The sequence below is a fragment of the Peromyscus californicus genome, unplaced genomic scaffold (assembly GCF_007827085.1).
Source record: "Peromyscus californicus insignis strain IS unplaced genomic scaffold, ASM782708v3 Scaffold_14__1_contigs__length_90479793_seg_2, whole genome shotgun sequence".
Taxonomy (NCBI): Eukaryota; Metazoa; Chordata; class Mammalia; order Rodentia; family Cricetidae; genus Peromyscus; species Peromyscus californicus.
Genome location: NW_026294436.1, coordinates 41,408,896 through 41,432,333, shown reverse-complemented (window position 1 = coordinate 41,432,333; position 23,438 = coordinate 41,408,896). Strand labels below are relative to the sequence as shown.

At 41.2% G+C, this 23,438-nt stretch overlaps 2 protein-coding genes across 4 annotated transcripts in view; one reads left to right on the top strand and one right to left on the bottom strand.

Moving 5' to 3' along the window:
- Positions 1–21,610, top strand: part of Tor1aip1 (torsin 1A interacting protein 1) — a 32,911-nt gene extending 11,301 nt beyond the window's left edge. For 2 of the 3 annotated variants that reach the window (XM_052737266.1, XM_052737265.1), the window contains 7 exons: positions 1,033–1,071; positions 2,195–2,275; positions 4,487–4,546; positions 7,666–7,707; positions 8,352–8,420; positions 12,329–12,391; positions 18,395–21,610. In XM_052737266.1, coding sequence (XP_052593226.1) covers positions 1,033–1,071; positions 2,195–2,275; positions 4,487–4,546; positions 7,666–7,707; positions 8,352–8,420; positions 12,329–12,391; positions 18,395–19,179 — 1,139 coding nt within the window. In that variant the 3' untranslated portion in view covers positions 19,180–21,610. Of the gene's footprint in view, positions 1–1,032; positions 1,072–2,194; positions 2,276–4,486; positions 4,547–7,665; positions 7,708–8,351; positions 8,421–12,328; positions 12,392–14,181; positions 15,801–18,394 lie in introns of those variants that run through there. The other variant, XM_052737268.1, reaches the window with a different exon arrangement.
- Positions 21,611–22,230: 620 nt separating this feature from the next.
- Positions 22,231–22,968, bottom strand: LOC128109822 (histone H3.3A-like). The gene has a single exon (XM_052737258.1). The coding sequence runs from the start codon at positions 22,843–22,845 to the stop codon at positions 22,435–22,437; it is 411 nt and encodes a 136-aa protein (XP_052593218.1). The 5' UTR covers positions 22,846–22,968; the 3' UTR covers positions 22,231–22,434.
- Between the last annotated feature and the right edge of the window lie 470 nt (positions 22,969–23,438).

Here is a 23,438-nt window from a genome sequence, read left to right as displayed (position 1 = left end):
GGAGGAAGTAGAGGGAGTCTGGCAAGTAGAATTAAAATGTGTAAACCTATGGGACCTGTAGGAACCTAGAATATTTGTCTGTGTACAGTTTAATGTCTTCTGCACACAAGTCATATTTAGAGTACAAACAGGCCTATGAAAGGAGAAAGTAAACTTTATTTCTAGCTGGGTGGAGTTCTATACACCTATTAATACCAGCATTCAAGAGATACATATAGTAGGATGAGAAGTTCAAAGCCAACCTTGGCTACATAGCAAATTTGAGGTTATCCTGGGCTATCTAAAATTCTATTGCAAAAACAACAAAAATTAAAGTCCTGGGACTGGGGAGATTGGCTCTGAAGTTGAGTGCTTGCTCTTCTAGTAGACCTGAGTTCACTAGCACCCATGTCAGGAGCTTACAACCTCAACTCTGGGGGCTCTGATGCCCCCTTCCGGCTTCTCAGGCACTTGTACACATACACATCAGTAAAAATAAATCTTTTTAAAAGTACATGTTTTATAAAGCTAAAAGCTTATCAAGCATGGTGGTGTACACCTTGAATCCTAGTACTTCGGAGACAAGAGACAGGTGGATCATTGTGAATTCAAGGCTAGCCTAGACTACATAGTGAGTTCTAGGCTAGTCAGGACTGTACAGTAAGACCCTGTCTCAAAAAAATAAAACAAATGCCCTTTATTTGGGGCTGGAGAGATAGCTTAGTGGTTAAGAACAATTACTGCTCTTGCAGAAGAGTTCACTTCCCAGCACCCATGTCAGGTGGCTTACAAATCCAGCTCCAGGGGAGCCACTCCCTTGGTTTCTACACACGTGACACAAATACACATGATTTAATATTTTAATAAAAGTATTTACTTCTAATATGAGTTTGTCGGATTTCTGAAACAGCCAGAAGGAAATGATAGATTCTTAGTCATTTTAGAGAAAAAAGGTTTTTGTTTTTTATATTGACTTTCCTTACTCATGTGCTCTTATTTTGTGTCCCTAAGCTTTAGTTTCTGATGTTATATACTTTGCCCTTTCTCTTTTAGAAGCTGCCGGTATCCAACAGGTTAATTTCTCTGAAGAAGGTAATTTCTTTTTAACTATCATGTAATATATTGCCATTCTTTATAGTAGAAGCAGTTTTGATAGGTATTTAAGAGGTAAGAGCAGAAAGTCTTTTTCTTTTTTTTTTTTGAGACAGGGTTTCTCTGTGTAGCTTTGTGCCTTTTCCTGGAACTCACTTGGTAGTCCAGGCTGGCCTCGAACTCACAGAGATCCGCCTGGCTCTGCCTCCCAAGTGCTGGGATTAAAGGCGTGCGCCACCACCGCCCGGCTAGAAAGTCTTTTTCTTAAAAACAAAACAAAACAAAAAAACAAACCATCAGTGAACAGTTAAGATAAATCAGGACAAGTTTGGATAGAATGAGGAAGGAAAGCCCTTACATACTTTTAAGCATCTTCATCTGTTCAATTTTAAGGAAAGCTAATATTTTCCACTTCTAGCATATGTTTGCCTTTGATTGTAATATTAAAGCAATCACTCTCTGAAATTTTTATGACTAGTTTTTGAAAAATGCATAAATTTAGTTCATTTTTGTTTTTGTTGTAAGACAGATTTCTCTGTGTAACAGTTCAAGCTATCCTGGAACTTACTCTGTAGACCAGGTTGGCCTCAAACTCACAGAGATCCATCTGCCTCTGCCTCCAAGTGCTGGGATTAAAGGCGTGCGCCACCACCACCTGCCTAATTTAGTTCATTTTTAAGCCAGTATAATTTGAAATTAGTAGTTTGGACATAGAAATGTTTGTGAGTGTAGATACATTACCCATGGAAAAAAATGCACTGATGGGCAGGCCTGCACTAGTCACGTCTGAAATTACATAGCCAGTTTACTATGTAGTTTCTTCTTATAAGCTAAAAATTTCCCATTATTTCCTGATCCTCTCTTCATTTTGGACTCTGCATTCAAGCCTCCGTGTATAGTTTTTAGATATTATTTGTTTAGGAAATTACGTGCTAAAAGAACACCAAACACATGAGCTCAACTGTAGCTCATTTAGAAGTTTGTTCTTCCAAATAGGAAGTTAGTAAACCAACAGCAGCTGTGTGCTGGGAACTCACATGCTTTAACATTGACCTATGTCTACTGCAGATCTTTTGAACATTAGCATAATGACTGTACTGGTGTACTGTCTGCTTCCTTCTAGGAGAAACTGAAGATGATCTAGAGAGCTCTTACAGTGACACCACTGTCAAGGTCAGATCCAGGGATTCTGTCGAGTCTAGAGGTAAAGTCACTTTTATATACATGTTATTAGTAATGTGTCATGTAACAAATAGCTCAATAGAGCACTTTTAGCCTGCTTGAATATTTATGGAAAGATATTTTTATGCTCAAGAACTACTGCCTGTTTTTGAATTTTGAGAAATTGATCACATTGGTATTCAACAGTCTCAGGAGTATTGCTCAGTTTTAGGAACTTCTAGTATTCTTAGATAATTGCTTTGTCTTTAGGTCAGATTCTCAACCATGTTAGACATCACAGGGGCTTTTGTTGTTTAAGTATGACAATCTGTAATTGTGCATGTGAACTTGCCTTTAAGTGTACTTCATGAAGTCAGGTGGTGGTGGTGGTGGTGCACGCCTTTAATCCCAGCACTTGGGAGATAGAGGCAGGCGGATCTCTTGTGAGTTTGAGGCTAGTCTGGCCTACATAGTGAGTTCCAGGATGGCTAGAACTATTATATAGAGAAACCTTGTCTTGGAAAACCAAAAAAAGAAAAAAGAATACTCATCAATGAGTTGATTGGATAGAGAAAAGGAGTAACTTAAGATGTTAGACTAGTTTGTAAACTCTGTAAATGGGTAGATGTTTTAGTCCCACAAAATATTGCCTCATGGAAATCTCTCATAATTCTCATGATTTGCATCATCTTTTTTTACATTAAAGATAAGCTCACAGGACTGAGTGTGGTGGCACACACTTTTAATTCCAGCACTCACTTGAGGCAGAGGCTAGTAGATCTCTCTGAGATGCAGGCCAGCCAGGTCTTGGTAGCAAGTTCCAGGCCAGTCAGGAATCTATTGAGTCTATATAGTAAGACCCCATCTCAAAAATTAAAATAAGATAAGCTATTGCTATTATTAACGAGGCTGTTCCACATAGTTTATCTGGTAATCAAGAGAGGTTTATTTCTGGGGTAACTTACAGCCAGTAAAGGGTCAGTTACAGGAACCAGGAGAGATGAGGTGAAGTCCAGCCTCCAGGCCCACCAGGGATCAAGAGAGAGACAAGCATGTATGCACCTTGGGTCTTAAGGGGTCTCCTCTTGGCCACGCCCCAGGGGCAGGTCATAGGCTGGTGTGGCAGTTACTTGCTGTCACACTGGGGGTAGTGTTTCAAGGTCAAGGCTGGAACAGCTACACACTAAAATAAGCTCATGGGGCTGAGGACAAAACTTGGTGGTAGAGTGCTTGCCTAGCATTTGGGTGTGAAACCCTGATTTAAATTTAAAGCTCAAAAGCTGGCTTACATGCATTTGGTATTTTGTATATCTCCTCCCCTTATTTTCCCTCCATTCTTTTTTTTTTTTATCCTATTTTTTGTTTAGAGGGGTTTATTAGACAGGAGGTGCTGTATAACACAAGCTGTCCTTCAATTATTGATTCTCTTGTCTCAATCCTCCCCTTGTTCACAGTAGTGCTGGCATTAAAGAGATACACCATAGTGCCCAGGTTCCAGCATCATTATTACTGTTTCTGTTTTTAATGCTAGTATATAAATTAATGGGTTTCTTTTTTGATATTTTCACATATACACATCTTTACAGTTTCTTTGTTGACCCCACTTCCCTCTCCATCCCTCATCCTTCTTAAAACATTTCATATTTTTATTCTTTCACGATTTCATACACGTGTAATGTTCTTTGATCACATTCCCCTCATTATCCTCTTTCGTCTACCCCTGCTTCCTGTTAAACTTCTGCTTTCCCAGCAAGTCCCCTTCCTACCTTCTGTGCATGTAAATGCCCCACTACATTTCATTAGGGTTGCTTGCACGAGCAGGGGTGGAGGAGAGGGTTTATCTGGGCAAGGGTAACTCACCAGTGACTACAGCACTAAGGGATATGACTTCCCTTCCCCAGCAACTGTTAACTGCCCAGTAGGTCCTTCTACGAGGTGGTGTCCGAGCCCCTCCCCCGCCTGTGGTGGAATGTGGAATGTTGATGGCCCAGTCTTCTGCAGGTCTCCTCCACCTCTACTTTAGCCTGATCCTTACCTCCTTGCAGATAGTCCTTCCTTCTGCTTTCATGTTACATAAGAGAAGCCATGTGTGGCGGACGATACAGCTTCAGGCTGAGAATTCTTTAAAAACCAGTTACGCGCTCCAGGTTATTCCCTGTAGTTCATCTGTTTCACTCTTTTCATTAAATACTCATTGTTCTCCTACAAAATGAGCACTTAGAAGTGATGCATCAAAATACTTTTTGTTTTTTAGATGAAGCCCCCAGGTCATCTACTCATCATCATCAAGAATCACCTTGGAGGTTACCACAGAGTGAGTAGTCCAAGTTTATGAGTCTCCCCGTGGGAAGACAAACTCTTTGCTTTCGGTGGTTTGACGTGTGTCTTTGTGTATGTTATCACATCGATTGCTTTTAGTTTGTACCTTGATACAGTAATGTGAGTCTTACAACTTTGAAATTTTTCATATTTGTTGTGACATGATAGGCTTTAAAATATTGGAAGTAATATTTTAAGATTCAGGTAACAGTGGCGTTTGGCTTTTTTGATTCTTTTAGGGATACTGAGGGTACAACAAGGTTTTTCAGTACTTAAGCATTGTATCACTCTGCTATACCCCAGCTCAACAGTTTTCTTAGCTGTTACTATTTTCTATTGCAGATAATCTATAATGCATATGTTTTTCTTAGGTTAAGCAAAATAATAGTATTTTTTTATTTTCTATTTTTAAATCAAATCCCAGTATTTGAGTTATTAACTCATAATATACTTGTGTGTAAATAGTCAAGAACCTTTGTTTCCCTTCTGCCTTTCCTTTTTGAAAATACTCATTGAATCTAAGTTGCCATTTTTTTACGATTCAGTAAGATGAAAATATCCATTTAAGCTGTATTATTAAATATGGCCTTAAGCATTTTTTTCTAAAAAATACTTCTTAGTATTTGATGAAGGAGAGAAAGTGTGTGTATATGTGTGTGCACATATGTCCTTTATTTTCACACATGCACACACCTACTTTTACTTTTTGTTTTGAGACAGGGTCTCACTGAATTGTCGAAGCAAGCCTTAAACCTGCAATCTTCTTGTCTCAGTTTCCTAAGTAGTTGGGATTATAGACCTGTGCCACCAAGACTGGCTGTGTGTCCAGTTTTTTGTTGTTGTTGTTTGTTTGTTTGTTTTAAAGTATATTTTTGGTTTTTTGAGACAGGGTTTCTCTGTAGCTTTGGAGCCTGTCCTAGAACTCGCTCCATAGACCAAGGCTGGCCTTGAACTCACAGGGATCCGCCTGCCTCTGCCTCCCGAGTGCTGGGATTAAGGGGGTGCGCCACCACCACCCAGCTAAAGTATGGTTTTTTTAAAGGGCCTGTTCTAGTTAGGGATACCGTTGCTGTGGTGAAATACCACATTCAAAAGCAACTTGGGGAAGAAAGAGTTTATTTGGCTTACATAGCTAGAGTCACAGCCCATTGAGGGAAGAATCCAGAAACTCAAGCAGGGCAGGAACCTGGAGGCAACTGCTGATACAAAGGTCATGAAGGAGTGCTGCTTACTAGCTTGCTCCTCATGGCTTGCTCCGCCTGCTTTCTTACAGGACCCAGGACCACCAGCCCAGAAATGGTACCTATAATAAGCTGGGCTGTCCCTTCACAAATCACTAATTAAGAAAATGCCCTGTAGTCTTATCTTGTCTACAGCCTGATCTTATGGAGGCATTTTCTTACCTGGGGTTCCCTCCTCTCAGTTGACTCTAGCTTGTGTCAAGTTGACATCAAATTAGCCAGTCCAAGTATATATTGCATTTGTGTTCCGAAAAAATAAAGTTCAGAGTCAATTTGTGTAGATGCCTGTGTGTGTCATCTTCAGTGATAACTTAGCTTTTCAGGGCGGATTTTGACATTTACCATTGCATCATTTTATAATTATCCTTAAAAACCCAAGTAGCATCTTTTGCTTCCATAGCTTTGTGGTGCCCACAGATTCACATATATGATAGATGTTGTTCTACATGGCATGGTTTGTAGTTAGTACTGCGTGTATTTGTTTGCTAGTTCCATAACTTTTAGATATATAATCTTGTAGAAAGTATCAATTTCGTTTTTCCCCTTATTTATAAAGGATAATAATTACCACAATAGGTGTAAGAATTACATAATTGAGCTTGACACATAGAATACATTTAGCCCGTTTCTTTGTTGATTTTCTATGATATGACACCCATGACCAAGACAACTTTTGGAATAGTGGTTCCCAACCTTGCTAATGCTGTGACCCTTCAATACAGTTCCTCGTGTTGTAGTGATTCCTGATCATAAGATTGTTTTCATTGCTACTTTCTTTTTTTTTTTTTTTAAAGATTCATTTATTTATTTTGTATGTATGACCAGAAGAGGGCACCAGATCTCATTACAGATGGTTGTGAGCCACCATGTGGTTGCTGGGAGTTGAACTCAGGACCTCTGGAAGAGCAGTCAGTGCTCTTAACCTCTGAGCCATCTCTCCAGCCCCATTGCTACTTTCTAACAGTAATTCTGCTACTGTTAGGAGTCGTAATGTAAATATCTTATGTGCAGGATATCTGATAAGGGACCAGGGTCATGACCTACTGTTGAGAACCACTGTTCTAAAAGGAAGGGTTTATTTGAGGCTCACAGTTTGGAGGGTTGAAGTCCCTGATGGCAGAGGGAAGGCATGGCGGCAGGAGCAGCTGAGAGCTCACGTCTCAGACTGCAAGCAGTGAGAGCACACACAAAGTGTCACCAAGCTTTTTGAAACCTCAAAACCTGCCCCCATGGGCACACCATCTCCAACAAAGCCATACCTCCCAAGCCTCCTTAACCAGTGCTACCAACTGGGACTAGGTATTAAATGTCACCCCGAGACTTAGACCACCACAGCGTGCTTAGTTGTTTGATTGGCTTTTCTGTTTCCTCTCTGTGCTGGGAATGAAAGCCTCACACACACTAGCAAGTGCTCTGCCACTGAGCTGTGACTTCAGCCATAGCCATTCTTTTCACAGCAGCGATCCTAGAGCTGGTGTGTTGTCATTGTCCAGTTCTAAGTACTTTTAAGTTTAGAAAAGGGGAAAATAAGATGGGAACAGTGACTCAGTGGTTCAGTGTGTTTGCTGCTCTCGCAGAGGACCAGAGTTCAGTCCCCAGCACCACAATAGACAGCTCCCAACCATCTGTAACTCCTCCTTCAGAAGATCTGACGTCTTCTGGGTTCTGCAAACACCAGCACACTTGCACGTACACATACATGCACAGTTTTTTTTTCTTTTTTTTAAGGGAAAAACATTGTATATTTGACTGGTTAAAGGGTTGGATTTGGTTTCTTTATAGCACTCCTGGTATATAAGTGAAATGTCTATATGACATCTTTTTGTCTTTGTTTCCCAGTATTCTCTGACCTTATTCTTATTTTCTATTTTAGGTCAGGACTTCACAGCTCATGAGAATCAGCCTTCAGTGCTGAGTAAGTGGTTGATAATCTGTTATCTATTTCATTCGGCCTTGTGCCTGTCTTACTCAACCAATAAAAAGTTCTTACATGGCCAGGTGTGGTGACACATGCCTTTAATCCCAGCAGAGGCAGGTGGGTCTCTGAGTTCAAGGCTAGTCTGGTCTACAGAGCTAGCTGTAGGGCAGCCAGGGCTACACAGAGAAACCCTGTCTCAAGAAACCAAATAAAGAAGTAAATAAAGTTCTGATATGATTTTAAATCATTTCTCCTTCTCAGCTTTTTAAATCCATCACACAGTAGTATTCTACGTAATAATTACTCTGTGATGTGACACTCTATTCAGGGCCGTTTTAGCCTCAGTGGTTTACTTATAGGGTAAATGCCCAACTTTTCTTCTTAAATGTAATTAAAATCCTAGTTTTGAATTCAGTCTTAGAGACCAGAGTAAAAGATATACAACATAGTTTTGTCCAGGGAGTGATTATTTTTTGTTACGGGAAGGCTTCTGTCTTCACTGATCTGATCTTATGAGTTACCTTTTACTATGGATGTTTTCCTCTCCCCCTGCTTCCGTTAGATTTATGATATAATGTTGAACTATGGTGTAAACTTAGGAAGTATATGAAATGATGTTTTTATATGTGTGTTTGCTTCAGGCTCAGGATGTCAAAAAAACCCTCAGGAGTGGGTTAATCAAGTCTTAAGAATGAGAACTAGACTGCCACGTAAGTAGATGCCTCTTTTCTGCTGTACTTTCGTTGAATATCTCACACACCGAATAGTGAGTTCTTCAGATAAGCACTAAAGGTCAGCTGTGCTGTGGCTCCCAGACTGCCCTCTGCAGTACAGAAAGTGGCATGAGCCAGGTCCTCTACAAAAGTGCCAAGTGCTCCTAGCAGCTGAATCATCACTAGCCCTAGAATCTGTTTCTTAATTGTGTGTGTGATATATATATTTGTACACATGAGTGCAGTACCTCCAGAGGTTAGTAGAGGGTGACAGATCTCTTGGAGCCAGCCCCCTGATGTGGGATTTGAACTCAGGTCCTCTGGAAGAGCAGTACATGCTATGTTAACCTCAGTGTTACCTCTCCAATTCCTTGTAAGCTTTTATTTTCTCCACGACATTGCTCATTGCAAAAGGAAAAATAATTATTCCTGTATAGTATTAGAGGGACCAGCCTTAATATTATAGATCCCAGGGGCTCAGGAGAGAGAACTACTAACGGCGAGGACTGTTTTTGGGAAATAGAATCTCAGCACACTGAGCTCTGTAGTCCACTTGCTTTAATTCCTCTGGCATAACATCCTATATACCCAGCTTCAGTTCTGTTCTCATGTCTAGCTCCTTTCTTGCCTGATTTCTCTCTATACTCATCTATTGCTCCCTCTAAGCTCTATCTTAATTCTCTCGTCTGAATTCTGCCTCATCTAGGTCCTTTTCAGCTTGTTCTTACCCAGGTAGTACTTCCCCATCTGACTCTTTGTCATCTTCCATCTCATTCCTTTAGTACTCTCTTCTAGCCCTTCAGTCTAGTTCTTCCCCATCTCAGTTTGTTCCTCTAGTTCTTACCCATCTAGTTCTTCCATTCTCTTTTCTCTTCTCCATCCTGTTCTCTCCCTGTCTACAGAAAATACCTGCCTTTTCTTTCCCTGGGAGCGTGGTTCCCTGCCTCCTCAGGAATGTTGTTTTATCTCTCACCTTGACATGTAGAAACCTCTTTTGTTCTCAGTCAAAGTGCTCTGGAGAACCACTAGGCCTCCTCAAGGCCAGGGGATGGTCTGAGCTTCACTAGCACAGGAAACAAAGCTTGTCTCCTAAGCTCAGCAGGGCAGTTAGTAACTTAGTAGTTCAGCAGGTCTGGGGAGCTGAACTGTTTACCAACTGGGCACACAAGGATTTCATAGCAAAAGACAGCTGAAATATTAAAGGCTGGGTAACACCAAATATTCATAATAAATGGCTTTGCCTTTTAACAGACCCTTGGCCGGTCAAAGTTCAGCTTTAATACACAGCCGAATCTCTATGATATTCTTGCGGTTCGCAAGAAATTATGTTGAACATATGTTTGAAATACAGATGTAGTAGTGCTGCTGCTGGTGCTGCTGATTTTGTTTTTTATGTATCGCCCTGGGTGGCCTGAAACTGGATGTATGAAGCAGGTTGGCCTGCAACTCAAAGATCCAAATGCTTTTGCTTCCCAAGTACTGGTAAAAAGTCACCATGACTGGCTTAGCATTTTTTCATCAAATTTGTAGCTAACTTTCAGAATTTTAAGTTTGGATTTCTACTTCATCTTTCATTAGTATATTTATTATGACTTACGTATTTGTAACTGCCATATCTAGGTATTGAATTAACTTTGAGAGTTTTGTAGAAAAAATGGCCTACAAGAAGTATGCATGCATCCAGCTGCACATAGTGTACACACCTGTAATCAGGCTGCTGAAGTTGGAGGTTTGAGGACGGCCTGGGCTACATACCTAGGCCAATGGGAGAAGGAAGATTATTGGTCCTTTAACAGAGTTTTGTTTAGGGTAAAACAAGGGACAGGAAGAAAGTATTTCTAACTGTGAAAGAAGCCTGCGGTGATTTGTACAGCCTTTACAGAGATGACTCTTGAGATCATTGTTCAAACTTTCCTCTTGGGGTCTTGCTTTGGTTTTGGTTGCTGCTTTTTGGCTTTTGGACAGGGTCTCACGTAGCCAACATGAGCCTTCTCCTTTTCCCATCTCCTTTTCTTCTTGCCACCTGTTGAGTGCTGGGATCATAGGTGTACACCATCATGCTTGGCTAATACTCATTCTCCCCCCCCCCCCCCCCAACCCTCTCATCTCTCTCTCTCAGCATTCTAAATGTCACATCATTCTGTTGGTTATGCGTTTCTGCTTGCCGTGGTGGGGGGGTGTTTTTAATTGTTTGTTTCAGAACGTGGAACTTCTTTTTCCTCCTGTCCTCTCATGTTAGCACCAGTTCCCTGGGTGGAAAAGGTCCCAGTTCAGGTTTCCATCTGCATCCTAACCTTAGCTAAGATGTAGTCACTCTGTACTTCTTTCTGCTTACCTTGTGATAAAATAGTTTAAAATATGTCTGGAGAGATCAGATCTTTGAAACATGTTTTGGGGCCTCTCAAAAGTGGGAATGTACACACACCTCTTAGCATTCCCAGCTCCCCAGGTGCTGATTCAAGACTTCTGCACTTCAGCTTTCTTACCTTTAAAGACAGCTGTACCTTGGGTCAGTTACTGTGATGAGTCTTCTGCATTCAACACGATGTTTAAGTCTTATCATGTAATTGTTAGTTTACTTGTGGTCCGTACAAATCAAGAACTGTGGTGGGTTCACGCCCTCTCCTCTTTATGGAGTGAGTGACTGCTGCTGTAATCTTCAGGCTCAAAAATCTACAGATTTTCTGGTTTTTACTGCCCCTAGTGACTTTCTAGACTCTAGTGATTACTGCCTCTAGTCAGAGAGAGAATCTCACCTTTAGGCCGTGTCCTACCTCAGCAGTTCACACATAGCAGACTTAAAAGCGTGCTTGTGATTTGTGGATTACATGCATAGTGTATGATACATATTAATACATTAAAATACATTGTAACACTTAGTTATTTGTTATATCCATCACACCACTTGTCATGTATCCTGCTTGATCTTTGCAACCATGTAATGAAGTATTTAAGATGAACATCTGATGTATTTGGGGCTTTTTTATTACTTGGTTTTTAATAATGCAGTTGTAACTTCATGGAATAATTTAGAAGTTTCTAATAAAGTTTCTTCAGCAGATTTAGTAATTGAAAAACAGTATGGCTCTTAGAGTTAGCATGATGTCATCTTATCTTGGTTATTGAGTATTTCAGTTTTGTTTCTGGTTTTTTGGTCATATGACTCAAGACAATTTCTGTATCTTAGCAGTGCTATCTTTATTCCTTGGTCTAATCCAGTGTTTCTCAAGTAGAAGCTGTTAATAAACACAAGGAAGATCATTTATCTATTTAAAAGGTGCCCATGCAGAAGTTACTTCAGGCACATGGGAGATGGCTATAATGGCAAATGGAGGCCAGACCAGTGAGGTTGCTGAACCTTTCTGCCTCCTGAAGCAAGTTTGTTTTGTTTTATAAGATTTTAAAAACATTATTAAAAACTTAAATTGTCAGAATCCCCAGAAGAGATATTTCAGTTATTCTAAGATAGGAAATAATGAGGATTTAAGATTGAGTTTTGTAGAGAAATAGCTTATTTCAGGTAGTTTAGGAACTCCATAGTCTACATTTTCTTCCTCTTTACTGTATCTTCACTAGGCAGCAGTTTAGTAAATGGTCACCTTCCAGATGATTTCATGCTTTTGTTACAGTGTCCTTATTTTTTTTTTTTTTTTTTTTTTTGTCTTCTTACTTTTGTCCCAAAATTTGCCGTTCCTATTAAATAAACTGCAGGGCTTTCTCTCAACACTGAGGTTTAAATGTTCACTCTGTGCTGGGGCCTTCAGTGCAACAGGCATTCGGGTATTCTGCCTCACCTACTGCCTCTACCTTCTTTTGGTAGAATTTGCATTTTCTTTCTCTAATGGAAATAAGTGGGCAAATAAAACATAAAATTGATAGTCCTTTGAAATTATTTTTTATTTTAGATAACAGCATTCAGGAATCAGAGCTTGGACACCAATCTCCATCAACCTCAACCTCTAGCCAACGTAAGTTTATCTATTCATTAAGTGAGTCTAAACTTGGTGGCCTGTATTTGTTTTATTTTTTGACAGCTCTGTGACTTAATGGTATTTAAGGCATCATATAAGTACTTCTATGGAAAAAGTATATGTGTTATCAGCAGTGAAGTTCTGTGTAGGCAACTATATGAAATGTCTAGTTTCCTCTTAACTTTATTGTTCATAATATCAAAAATCAAAGTTGGAGAGATTGTTTAGTGGGTAAAAAAACATACTGTAAAAGCCTCACCACCTGATTTCAGTCTCCAGAACCCACGAAAAGGTAGAGGAGAAAAGTAACTCCACAGAGTTATACTCTGACCTCCATTCGATACATGCTCACACCCACACATCAGTCATGGCCTGTGCACACACATGATACTAATAAATTAACTAAAAACTGTTGGTTAGTAAGTAAGCCCCTGTTACCATTAGCAGACCGAACTATGCTGGATTAGCAGAAAGGCGGCACGTAGTGTGGTAGAAGCAAACGCTGCGGGCTCCAGGGTCCACAGACCTGTGTTTGAACCACTTACTTTTTATATGGCCTTGAGGAAGTTTTTTATTCCAAAAGCCTGTTACCCTGAATAATGAGTACTAAGAAATCACTAGTGATTCTCAAAATTTTATATCTCTACATTAATAAAGTACCCCCAAAGGGTTTGAATTAATTTGAAAATGACAGGATTCTTTTATGGATGATTTTCTTTATCCACTCCTAAGCTGATGGACGTTTAAGTGGTCTCCATTGTTGGATGTTATGAATCATTGCTGTAGTGAACCTGGGATACAGATGTCTCCTCCATATATTGAATACATCCCTTTGGGTATGTACCTAGCAATGGCGTTGCTGGATCACATAGCACTTTATTTTTAACTTTCTGGGGTGCTTTAAGAAGAAATAAACAGCGGATTAAACCTATTCATATTTACCTAGAAATTAATCTCTACTTTAATAAACTTTAGTTGGATTCTCACACCTACTTCTGTATTTAGGTATCTAAGAATATTGTTCAGATATGAAGAATTTTAAAAGCCTTTTCGTGGAATTGTGGACTTTTCCTTGCAATTTCAATATCGAACAGCTGACAGTAAATACTAGTGAGGACGTGGGAAAAAAAACCTTATTCACTGCCGGTGACAGTACAAACTGGCGCAGCCATTATGGAGATCAGTATGGAGGTTTCGCAAAAATTAAAGAGCTGCCATATCACCCATTTATACCACCTGGGCATACAGCTAAAGAACTCCGTGTCCTACCACAGAGACACTTGGACATCCATCCATGTTCATTGCTTTTCTATTCACGACAGCAAGTGGAACTAGGTTGTTGTCCATCCGCAGATGAGCGGATAATGAAAATGTGGTATATATACATACAATGGAATTTTATTCCGATATATAGAAAGGTAAAATTAGGGAATTTTTAAGGAAATGAATGCATCTGGAAAGTATAACATTAAGGAAAGTGGTCCAAACTCTGACAGAAACTACATGTTCTCTTATATGCAGATTCCAGCCTGTAATGTGTAAGTGTGTATATGTATAAATTTAATATACTTAAATGTATGTTATATGTGCATATAAAGAGATGTGATTGTGGGTAAAGCATAAAACACTAGGAAGAAGACTAAGGGGGTGTGAAAATGAGTGCTTAGGATAAAGGAGGTGGGAGTGGTGGGTGAGAAAGAAGACTAAGGGGGTGTGAAAATGAGTGCTTAGGATAAAGGAGGTGGGAGTGGTGGGCGAGAGGACTGACACACAAGAGGAATGGCAGTAGTTTCCTAAGAGCAGTCTGAAATGGGAAATCAGAAACTGTTAATGAATTTCTGGTGCTCTTGCATTACAATTTTTAGAATTGTTTTGTTAGTTCCTTTTTTGGTGGGCTGTGTGTGTGTGTGTTGTTTTTGAGGCGAGCTTTTAAATAGCCAATGTTGGCCTTGAACTCACTATGTAGCTGAAGCTGGCCTTGAACTCTTGATGCTACAGCCCCCACCTTCCAAGTGCTAAGGTTACAGGTGTGTGCCACCACATTGTGGTGGTATAAATAAAGTTGCCTGGGGTCACAGCTATTAGAGCCATAGCAAGTGCGTGGCAGTGGTGGCGTACGCCTTTAAGGACCTGGAGGGCGGTACATACAGGCAGTGACGAGGCAGTCACATGATTGGGTTTTCAACCAATGAGAAGCCAGAACAAGGAGACGATAGAGACAGACACACAGGAAGTAGGGCTCTTTTTCGGAGAGCTCTCTGGGCTGAGGAGGATCCCTGAATCAGGAAGGGTGAGACTCTTGGCTCTGACCTCTTGGCTTTCTTCTCTGAATCGGCTCTGTGTTTCTTGTTTGATAAAACCGTTGGTTACATCTACACTGAATTACATCTACATTTGGCGCCCAACGTGACAAGAATCCGTTAAAAACCGTTTAACTGCTGAGCTGGATTCACACCTCGGACACTAGGTGGCTGTTTTGAAATTCCCTCGGATTTGTACTGTTCTACGAGGACTTAGTTATCCAATATTTTAAAGGAAACTATTTAAAAGAGAAATTTTTTCCACATTAAAAAAAAAATGGGTTTTCTGTGTTCATTAGAAGAAAATTGGGCTTCGTTTGCAATTTTAGATAGTCTAACAATGCAACAGCTATATGAGAAGATTAATGTTGATAGAATTATGCATTTTATTACTATATTTATTCTTATTTTACTATTTAAGAAGATAGTCAATTTAAGTGCCAGGGTGACAGCTTTAGAAAAACTTAATACACCTGTAAAAACTCAGACAGAAGAAACTAACAGTGAAGTTGCTTCAAGATTGGATCATATGGTTACAGAAAGAAAGCCTGTTTTCACACAGTCACCCTTGGTTTGTCCAGTAACCATACAGCAGTTGCCTGATCAAATGACTACACAAAATATTTGGGCTCCAATCGAAATGTTGGATTTACGAAGGTTTAAGGAGGCAATAGTATCTTATGGCATGCATTCCCCATATGTAAAGCAAATGTTAAACTCTTGGTCAACATATAATAGGATTGTACCACAGGATTGGCGGGAGCTGGCACAAGCTGTTCTGGAACCCAGGCTTCAGTGGCTAACTTGGTTCAAGGATGAAGCTAAAAACATAGAAAAACAGTGGAGGGATAAAGGAATACAAGTCTGCCAGGATCAGCTTATTGGAGAAGGTCAATATGCTTCAGCACCAGCACAATGTTTATATGATGTCCAAACCCTAATTTTATGTCGAACAGCAGCCTTGAATGCATGGGACAGAGTTGAGGAACCAGGAAAAAAAACTGAGTCATTTACAAAGGTTGTACAAGGCCCAAAAGAATCTTTCACAGATTTTTTACAAAGACTGGCTTCAGCAGTAAAGAGAATGGTCCCGGATTCAGAAGCTGGTAAGATAATAATTGAAACTTTGGCCTTTGAGAATGCGAATGCAGCATGCAAAAAAATAATCAGGCCGTTAAAGGCAAGATCTGCACCTTTGGAAGATTGGATTAGAGACACGGTTAATGTTGAAACTCATGAGCATGATGATACGTGGGTAGGAGAAGCAATTTCAAAAGGTTTGAGGAATGTTAGATGTTTTGCATGTGGAAAGCAAGGACATTTGAAAAGGGACTGTAAACAGGTCATTCCTAGAAACAATGTTTCCTCAAGGAACAATGGCAACATAATGCCCCTTCCTTCTGGAGTATGCAGAAGGTGTGGTAAGGGAAAACACTGGACCAACGAATGTAGATCAACAAGGGACAGACAGGGTAATCCTTTGCCTCAGTCTTCGGGAAACTCCCAGAGGGGCCTCATGCAGGCCCCAATAGCAAATCCAGTTCAAACCTTTCCTGCAGTCGTAGAGGAAACCCCTACTCAGAGCAATTAAATAACCAAATGCCTATTGGAATAAGTCATGCTGGTCAGGATGATGAAACAGAGAGAATAGAAAATTCAGGAGAAAAAATAAAGAAAATTTTTTGGCAAACTTCTATTAATGAACAAAGACCAAAATTATTGATAAAAATTTGAATGGGACGTCATGCATTGGTCATTAGAAAATTCTTTGATTCACTAAGCTATGCAGATTTTTACTAGGTGTGGTGGGGAATTGAAGTAGGAGAATCATGCCCAGACTACAGAGTGAGAACTCATCTTTAAAGCAGTCTGTATAGCCAGGTGTATCCCATGCCTGTAATCCCAGCACTCAAGAGGGGAAGACAGGAGGATCACCCAACACTCAGGAGGCAGGTGGATTTCTGTGAGTTCAAGGTCAGCATGGTCTACATAGTGAGTTCCAGGCCAGCCAGGGCTATGCAAAGAGACCATTTCAAAAAAAAAAAAAAAAAAAAAAAAGCAACAACAACAAATTGGGGGAGGGGCTGGTGCCCTGGCTCAGTAGGTAAAGCTGCCTGCCACTAAGCCTGATGCCCGGAGTCTGGTCCCCAGTACCCACACGTTAGAAGAAAACTGACTCCTGACAGCCGTCCTCTGACCTCCACACGCATATACAAACATAATAAGGGTGGTGGTGGCGCAGGCCTTGAATCCCAGCTCTCGGGAGGCAGAGCCAGGCGGATCTCTGTGAGTTTGAGCCCAGCCTGGTCTACAGAGTGAGTTCCATGACAGGCACCAAAACTACACGGAGAAACCCTGTCTCGAAAAACAAAAACAAAACAAAACAAAAAAACCTTACTGCTAATTTGGGGAACAACACCTACTAAATATTACTTGAGATAGCTGCAGCCCGCACTCTGAGACTGCTGTTCTAAAAGGTCCCTGTTCATCTGTTAGGCTAAAGTAATCCATAAATAGAAGATTCAGAAGTGGTATCACAAGTATATTTGTTGGTAAATGAAGTGATCTATGAAAAATGCTGTATAAATTGAAAAGCATTATGTAAGCAAAATGATACCATAATTATTTCCAGTAATAATGACAAGTTTAGTGCCAGAGGTTTTTTTTTTTTTAAAGATTTGTTTATTTATTATATGTATACAGTATTCTGCCTGCATGTATGCCTGCAGGTAAGAAGAGAGCACCAGGTCTCATTATAGATGCATGTGGGTGCTGGGAATTGAACTCAGGGCCCCAGGAAGAGCAGCTGGTGCTCTTAACCTCTGAGCCATCTCTCCAGCCCTGGTGCCCGAGTTTTAACACTGTCGACTTGCATGCCACAAAGATAGGTAACAGTACAGTGAGTTTACATGGACAAGTAGCTGGTGTAGCCTATGGAATGCATTCATTTATATTGGATCCTTTATATACTTCAGAAATGTTCTACTCCAGATAGCCAGCCATGTTAACTATTGGGTTTCTAAATTAAACAGTTTTATAAAGCATCCACTATGTACTTCTCAACTATGAGAAAATACTCATAAGTCTTGCTTTATAAACAGTTTTACTTCCGAAATTATGAAATTTTATTCTGAATTTACTTCTGAATTATGAAATTTTTAAATATGAAAATTTTTTATTTAAATATATTCAAATTACTTTTCTTTAGAAACTATTATCTTTCTAATATTTATGATATATATATATATATCCATAACTTAGGGTTTTATTAGCTTTTCCTGAAGAGTATATATTTATTTTTAAGAAAAAAGAAAATTGCCAGCTCCCTTCTTTAAAGTACTCCCTCTTAGTCAGACATGGTGGGACACACCTTTTATCCCAGCACTCACGAGGCAGAGGCAGAGGCAGGGAGTTTCAGGCTAGCCTGGTCTACATACTGAGTACTAGACAGAGTCACGCATGGGGCCGGAGATAAAGCTGAGCGGTTAAGAGTATGTTCTGCTCATGCAGGGGACCCAGGTGAATTCCCAGCACCCATCAGGCATTCACAGTCACCTGTACCTTAACTCCAGGAGGACCCATTACGTTTGACCTCTGAGGAGGGAGCACCTGCGCCCACATGCACATACACAGAATGAAAAGAAATCCCTCACTCTTGAATCTAAGAAAATGTAATATGTGTTTTTCCCCCCCTGTGCAGAAGTTGCTGAACGTGCCCAAAGGGAGCCTTCTCTCAAGACAAAGTGGTGGCTGCTGGGTCTGGTGGCCGCCCTTGCCATCGGATTATTTTGGTTCTTTCATACTCCTGCGGTAGAAACCACTGCCGTGCAAGAATTCCAGAACCAGATGAGACAACTTCAGTCTAAGTACCAGAGTCAGGATGAGAAGCTGTGGAAAAGAGGCACAACCTTCCTCGAGAGACATCTCAACAGCTCGCTCCCTCGGCCCCAGCCTGCCATCCTTCTGCTCACGGCAGCCCAAGATGCCGAAGAGGTGCTCAAGTGCCTGAGTGAGCAGATCGCCGACGCCTATTCTTCCTTCCGCAGTGTCCGAGCCATCCGCATTGACGGGGCAGGGAAAGCCGCTCAAGACAGCGACCGCGTCAAACAGGAAGTAGATCAAGAACTGAGTGATGGGTTTAGAAACGGCCAGAACGCAGCTGTGGTACACCGCTTCGAGTCGCTGCCTGCAGGCTCAACCTTGATCTTCTATAAGTACTGTGACCACGAAAACGCAGCCTTCAAAGACGTAGCCCTGGTCCTGACAGTACTGTTGGAGGAGAAGACCCTGGCAGCCAGTCTGGGCCTAAAGGAGATTGAAGAGAAAGTGAGGGATTTCCTCAAAGTCAAGTTCACCAACTCTGACACGGCCAGCTCCTACAACCACATGGACCCAGACAAGCTGAATGGGCTCTGGAGCCGCATTTCTCACCTGGTGCTGCCCGTGCAGCCCGAAAACGCCCTGAAAGGGGGCAGCTGCCTGTGAGGGGAGAAGCGGAAATCCCGTCTCGAGTTCTGAGCAGTGTTCAGACTTTGTAATCAGAGACGGAATTTGGAGCAGTTTTTGAAAACTGGTTTCTTTTTAAAGGAAGTTCATACATAAAAGTGGAATACCTAAATCATTTATGTAGCCTGATTATCTGTGATTTTAGAGAATCGTTTCTCTGTTTCCACTGAGAACTATATTAAGGGTGTTTAGCATGGCCTAAAGTATATGCACTTCCCTGAGAATCTGCTTTGATTCTGCCTGAATCATTCTTGCTGTGGTGTGACCAGAGAGAAGGACTAGGTTCCTTTCTCAAAATCAGCTTTAGTTTTAACTTTGGATTTGTTTGTTTGTTTGTTTGTGACCTTATTAGTCTGACAGCTCTCCAGTTGTAGCTGTGGGTTTCCCCGTTACCTTTCCTTTCCTACCAGTTAAGTGTGTGGTCCTCAGCTTCTGCCTGTAAAAGACGAAAGTCGTGAAAGATCACCTGGGTGTGCAGTTTGCCCCCCAACCCCAAACTGCGCGCGCGCACGCACACACACACACACACACACACACACACACACACACACACACACACCAGCTTTTAGAGGTGAAGGGGGTTTGGGAGGTGGAAAGGGAAGAGAAACTGTCGAATGGAGAAGGAAAAGGAAGGGGAAAAATAGCTGCAAGCTGGGCATGTCAAGACATGCCTGTAATCTCAGTCAGGAGAGTCAGAGGTTCAAGGCCAACCTCATCTACATAGTGAGTTTTCTGCCACCCTGGGCTACATGAGACACTGTCTTAAAAAAAAAAAAAAGTTTTCGAGATCCAGGAAAGGCGCAAAGCTACACAGAGAAACCCTGTCTCGAAAAACCAAAAAAAATTTCAAAATGAGATGTTACTTTAAAAAAAAAAAACATGAAAGTAACAAAAAGCCTCTGAGAGGTGGGTTACTCACACATGTCTAGGATGTTACCTTGGTGAGCTGTTACAATTTGCTTTTTTATACTTCGTTTGCCCACTTGGAGAAGTTCTTGGTATGAGTTCAAAGCTTAGTGGTAGAGCATTTGCACAGCTTGTCCCTTACCCTGGGTTCAACACCCAGCATTCCACACACCTGTAATGTCAGCACTTGACAAACTGAGGTGTTAGCATCTGGTGTCCAAAGCCAGTCAGAGTGTATGTATCATATCAGACCCTATCTCAAGCCCACTCCCCAGTAAAAGGGAATTCCATGGCCCTCCCAAGATTTTAAAGCAGGTATGTTATACAGTTCTTTTCCTTATTTGACACTTAACAATTTTAAAGGTAGGTAAATTCAAAGCAGTCTCTTTGGTTATAACCTGACAGTTTTTGTCTTAAAGAAATGCAGTTTCCAGTACATCCTCAACTTGATGGTTCGGAATTTTTTTTTTTTAAATTTTTTCTTTTTTTGCTTTTTGCCAATAACAGGGATTGAACCTAAGGCCCAACCCTGCCCATCAAGCACTCTGCCACTGAACTACATCCCCCAGCAGTAGAAATACATTTCAAAGTCAGGTGTCTTGTGTCCGTAATTCCAGCACTTGGGAAGCTGAAGCAGGAGGATTGCTGTGAATTCTTGGCCATCACTAGCTATATAGCGAGTTTCAAGCCAGCCTTCATGGGCTGCAGAATGAAATACTGTCTTACCACGCTCCCCCAACACACACACACACACACACACACACACATACACACACACACACACACAGAGGCACCTTCAGACTTTGGTGCCCAGCTCCCTGCTGGGCTGTTGAAGAGGACCCTGTTTTGTGCTTGCACGTGTGTGCTTTGAGCCCTTGACTAGCACGCCATAACAAATACGAAAATCTACTCTGCACGTGCTCAGTTTTATTGAGTGCCTCAAGCCAAGAAGAGTAAACCGGACCACCCTCGAAGAACGCCGGACCACCCTCGAAGAACGCCGGACCTACGTCTCTGCTGTTACAGTCAGTATTTCAGGTTCTTTGCACTTAGAACTCGGCTTTCTTGTCTGCCAGCTGCCCTCTTGTCTTCAACTCTTACAGCTCTAGATCTGAGTTCTAGATGAGAATTCTACTTTAGAGTCCCAGTCAACCTTTCTTTACCCCCTGGAGGTCTCGTGGTGGGTGGGAGAAAGTGGTCTCACTTCTTTCCAGGGAGACTAGCAACATGTGTACCTTTATTATAATCTGTTCCTGTCAGAAGTCAGACAACAGGTTTATTTTATAAAGAATTATAAAAGAAAAAGTTTTGAAAAGTCTTTATTTTTTACATACATATCATATGGAAAAAGAAGTGTTTTATTAAATGTTCCACTGACTTAAATAATTTTCAAGTGATATGTTGCTTATACGTTTCAGGAAAAAAAAATTGTAGCAGCTAATGTGTAAATAACTTTAAAAGCTATTTTAGTAATATTTAAATAAATTTACTTTTTGGGTTTGTACTCTGTGTGTTATAAACTTAATGATTTACAAGCCTGTTTTTTAATTAATCCAACTCTTTTTTTGGGGGGGGGGGAGCGGTTCGAGACAGGGTTTCTCTGTGCAGTATTAGTGCCTGTCTTGGATCTCGCTCTGTAGACCAGGCTGGCCTCAAACTCACAAAGATCCACCTGCCTCTGCTTCCCGAGTGCTGGGATTAAAGGGGTGCGCCACCACCACCGCCACCGCCACCGCCACCACCACCACCTGGCCATTATTCCAACTCTTTTCTTTGCAAATTTTAATGACCTTGGCTAAGAGAAGCATAGGCCAGACAAGTGCATTGCTTAGAAACGTAGTGACCATGATGGTTTTTTGTTTTGTTTTGTTTTCTGGAGCTGAGGACCGAACCCAGGGCCTTGCGCTTGCTAGGCAAGCACTCTACCATTGAGCTAAATCCCCAATCCCCCATAATGTTTTTATCCATGGTTTTTTTTTTTTTTTTTTTTTTTCCCCCGTCAATAAGAAATTTACTTATTTTAAAAAAATCCAAATGCTGGCATTGTCCAGAAAAATTTAACAGGTTTATTTATAATTGTTACAAAGTTGAACTGTTGAACTGTGTTCACTGAAAGTTCATCTTGCATTTATATTAAAAATTCACACACAAATGAAAATGGAAAAACTGCCAATACCTGATTTCTGTCCCCTATTTTTCCACTCGCCATCATATACTTAGGTACCTTTTGACCCCATGGAAAAAATATCTAACATTCAGAACTACTGATAACAGGAAGAAGAGGAAAAAAAATTTTGAGAATGAAATGTTTCCCCTCATAGTGGACTCTTAAGCACGTTCTCCGCGTATGCGGCGTGCTAGCTGGATATCTTTTGGCATAATTGTTACACGTTTGGCATGGATAGCACACAGGTTGGTATCTTCAAAAAGGCCAACCAGATAGGCCTCACTTGCCTCCTGCAAAGCACCAATAGCTGCACTCTGGAAGCACAGATCTGTTTTGAAGTCCTGAGCAATTTCTCGCACCAGTCGCTGGAAGGGGAGCTTGCGAATCAGAAGTTCAGTGGACTTCTGATAACGTCTGATTTCACGGAGTGCCACAGTCCCAGGCCTGTAACGATGAGGTTTCTTCACCCCTCCAGTAGAGGGCGCACTCTTGCGAGCGGCTTTAGCAGCCAGTTGTTTCCTGGGTGCTTCGCCACCGGTGGATTTGTGGGCAGTCTGCTTTGTACGAGCCATGGTATGGGCACCTCCTTACTTACCCCCCTTCTCCTTCGGCTGGAGCTCTGCAAGCGAGAGGCGGCGCTGGCGTTAGGGCGCGGCGGCGGCGCGGCGACGGCTGCGAACACTTACCCATGTATTTTGCATTAACGTTCAAGTAGAGTTGCTTCAGTATTTCGATTTCTCAAGCGTCTCTGTAGCAGGGTTCTTACGTGTTTAATTGCCTCCCTAAAGAGCCTTTTTAGATTTCCTAGTCACCCCTCATTTTATAACCACATAGTCACTCTGTATCTGTTTAGAGACTATATATTTTATGGTGCTTTATACAAAGTAGATATTTTGACATGCGCATATACCCATAAACCAGTTTTCATAGTCACTGATGATGTGTACTCAAGAATAGCTCCATTTTTTTTTTTTTTGAGGGAACACATGCCTCAGTAGTCATGTACTGAGTATACATTGTGGGAGTCATTCCTCTTTTACCATGTTGGTTCTGGGGATTTAACTCAGGTCCAGGTTTGGTGGCAACTGCCTTTACCAGCTGAATCATCTTGCCAACCCTGATTCCACCTGTTGGAAAGACACGGACATCACACACTTGGGTTCAT

Coding starts and splice junctions, on each gene's coding strand:
- LOC128109822 (XM_052737258.1), bottom strand. CDS start 22,845: ATGGCTCGTACAAAGCAGACTGCCCACAAATCCACCGGTGGCGAAGCA.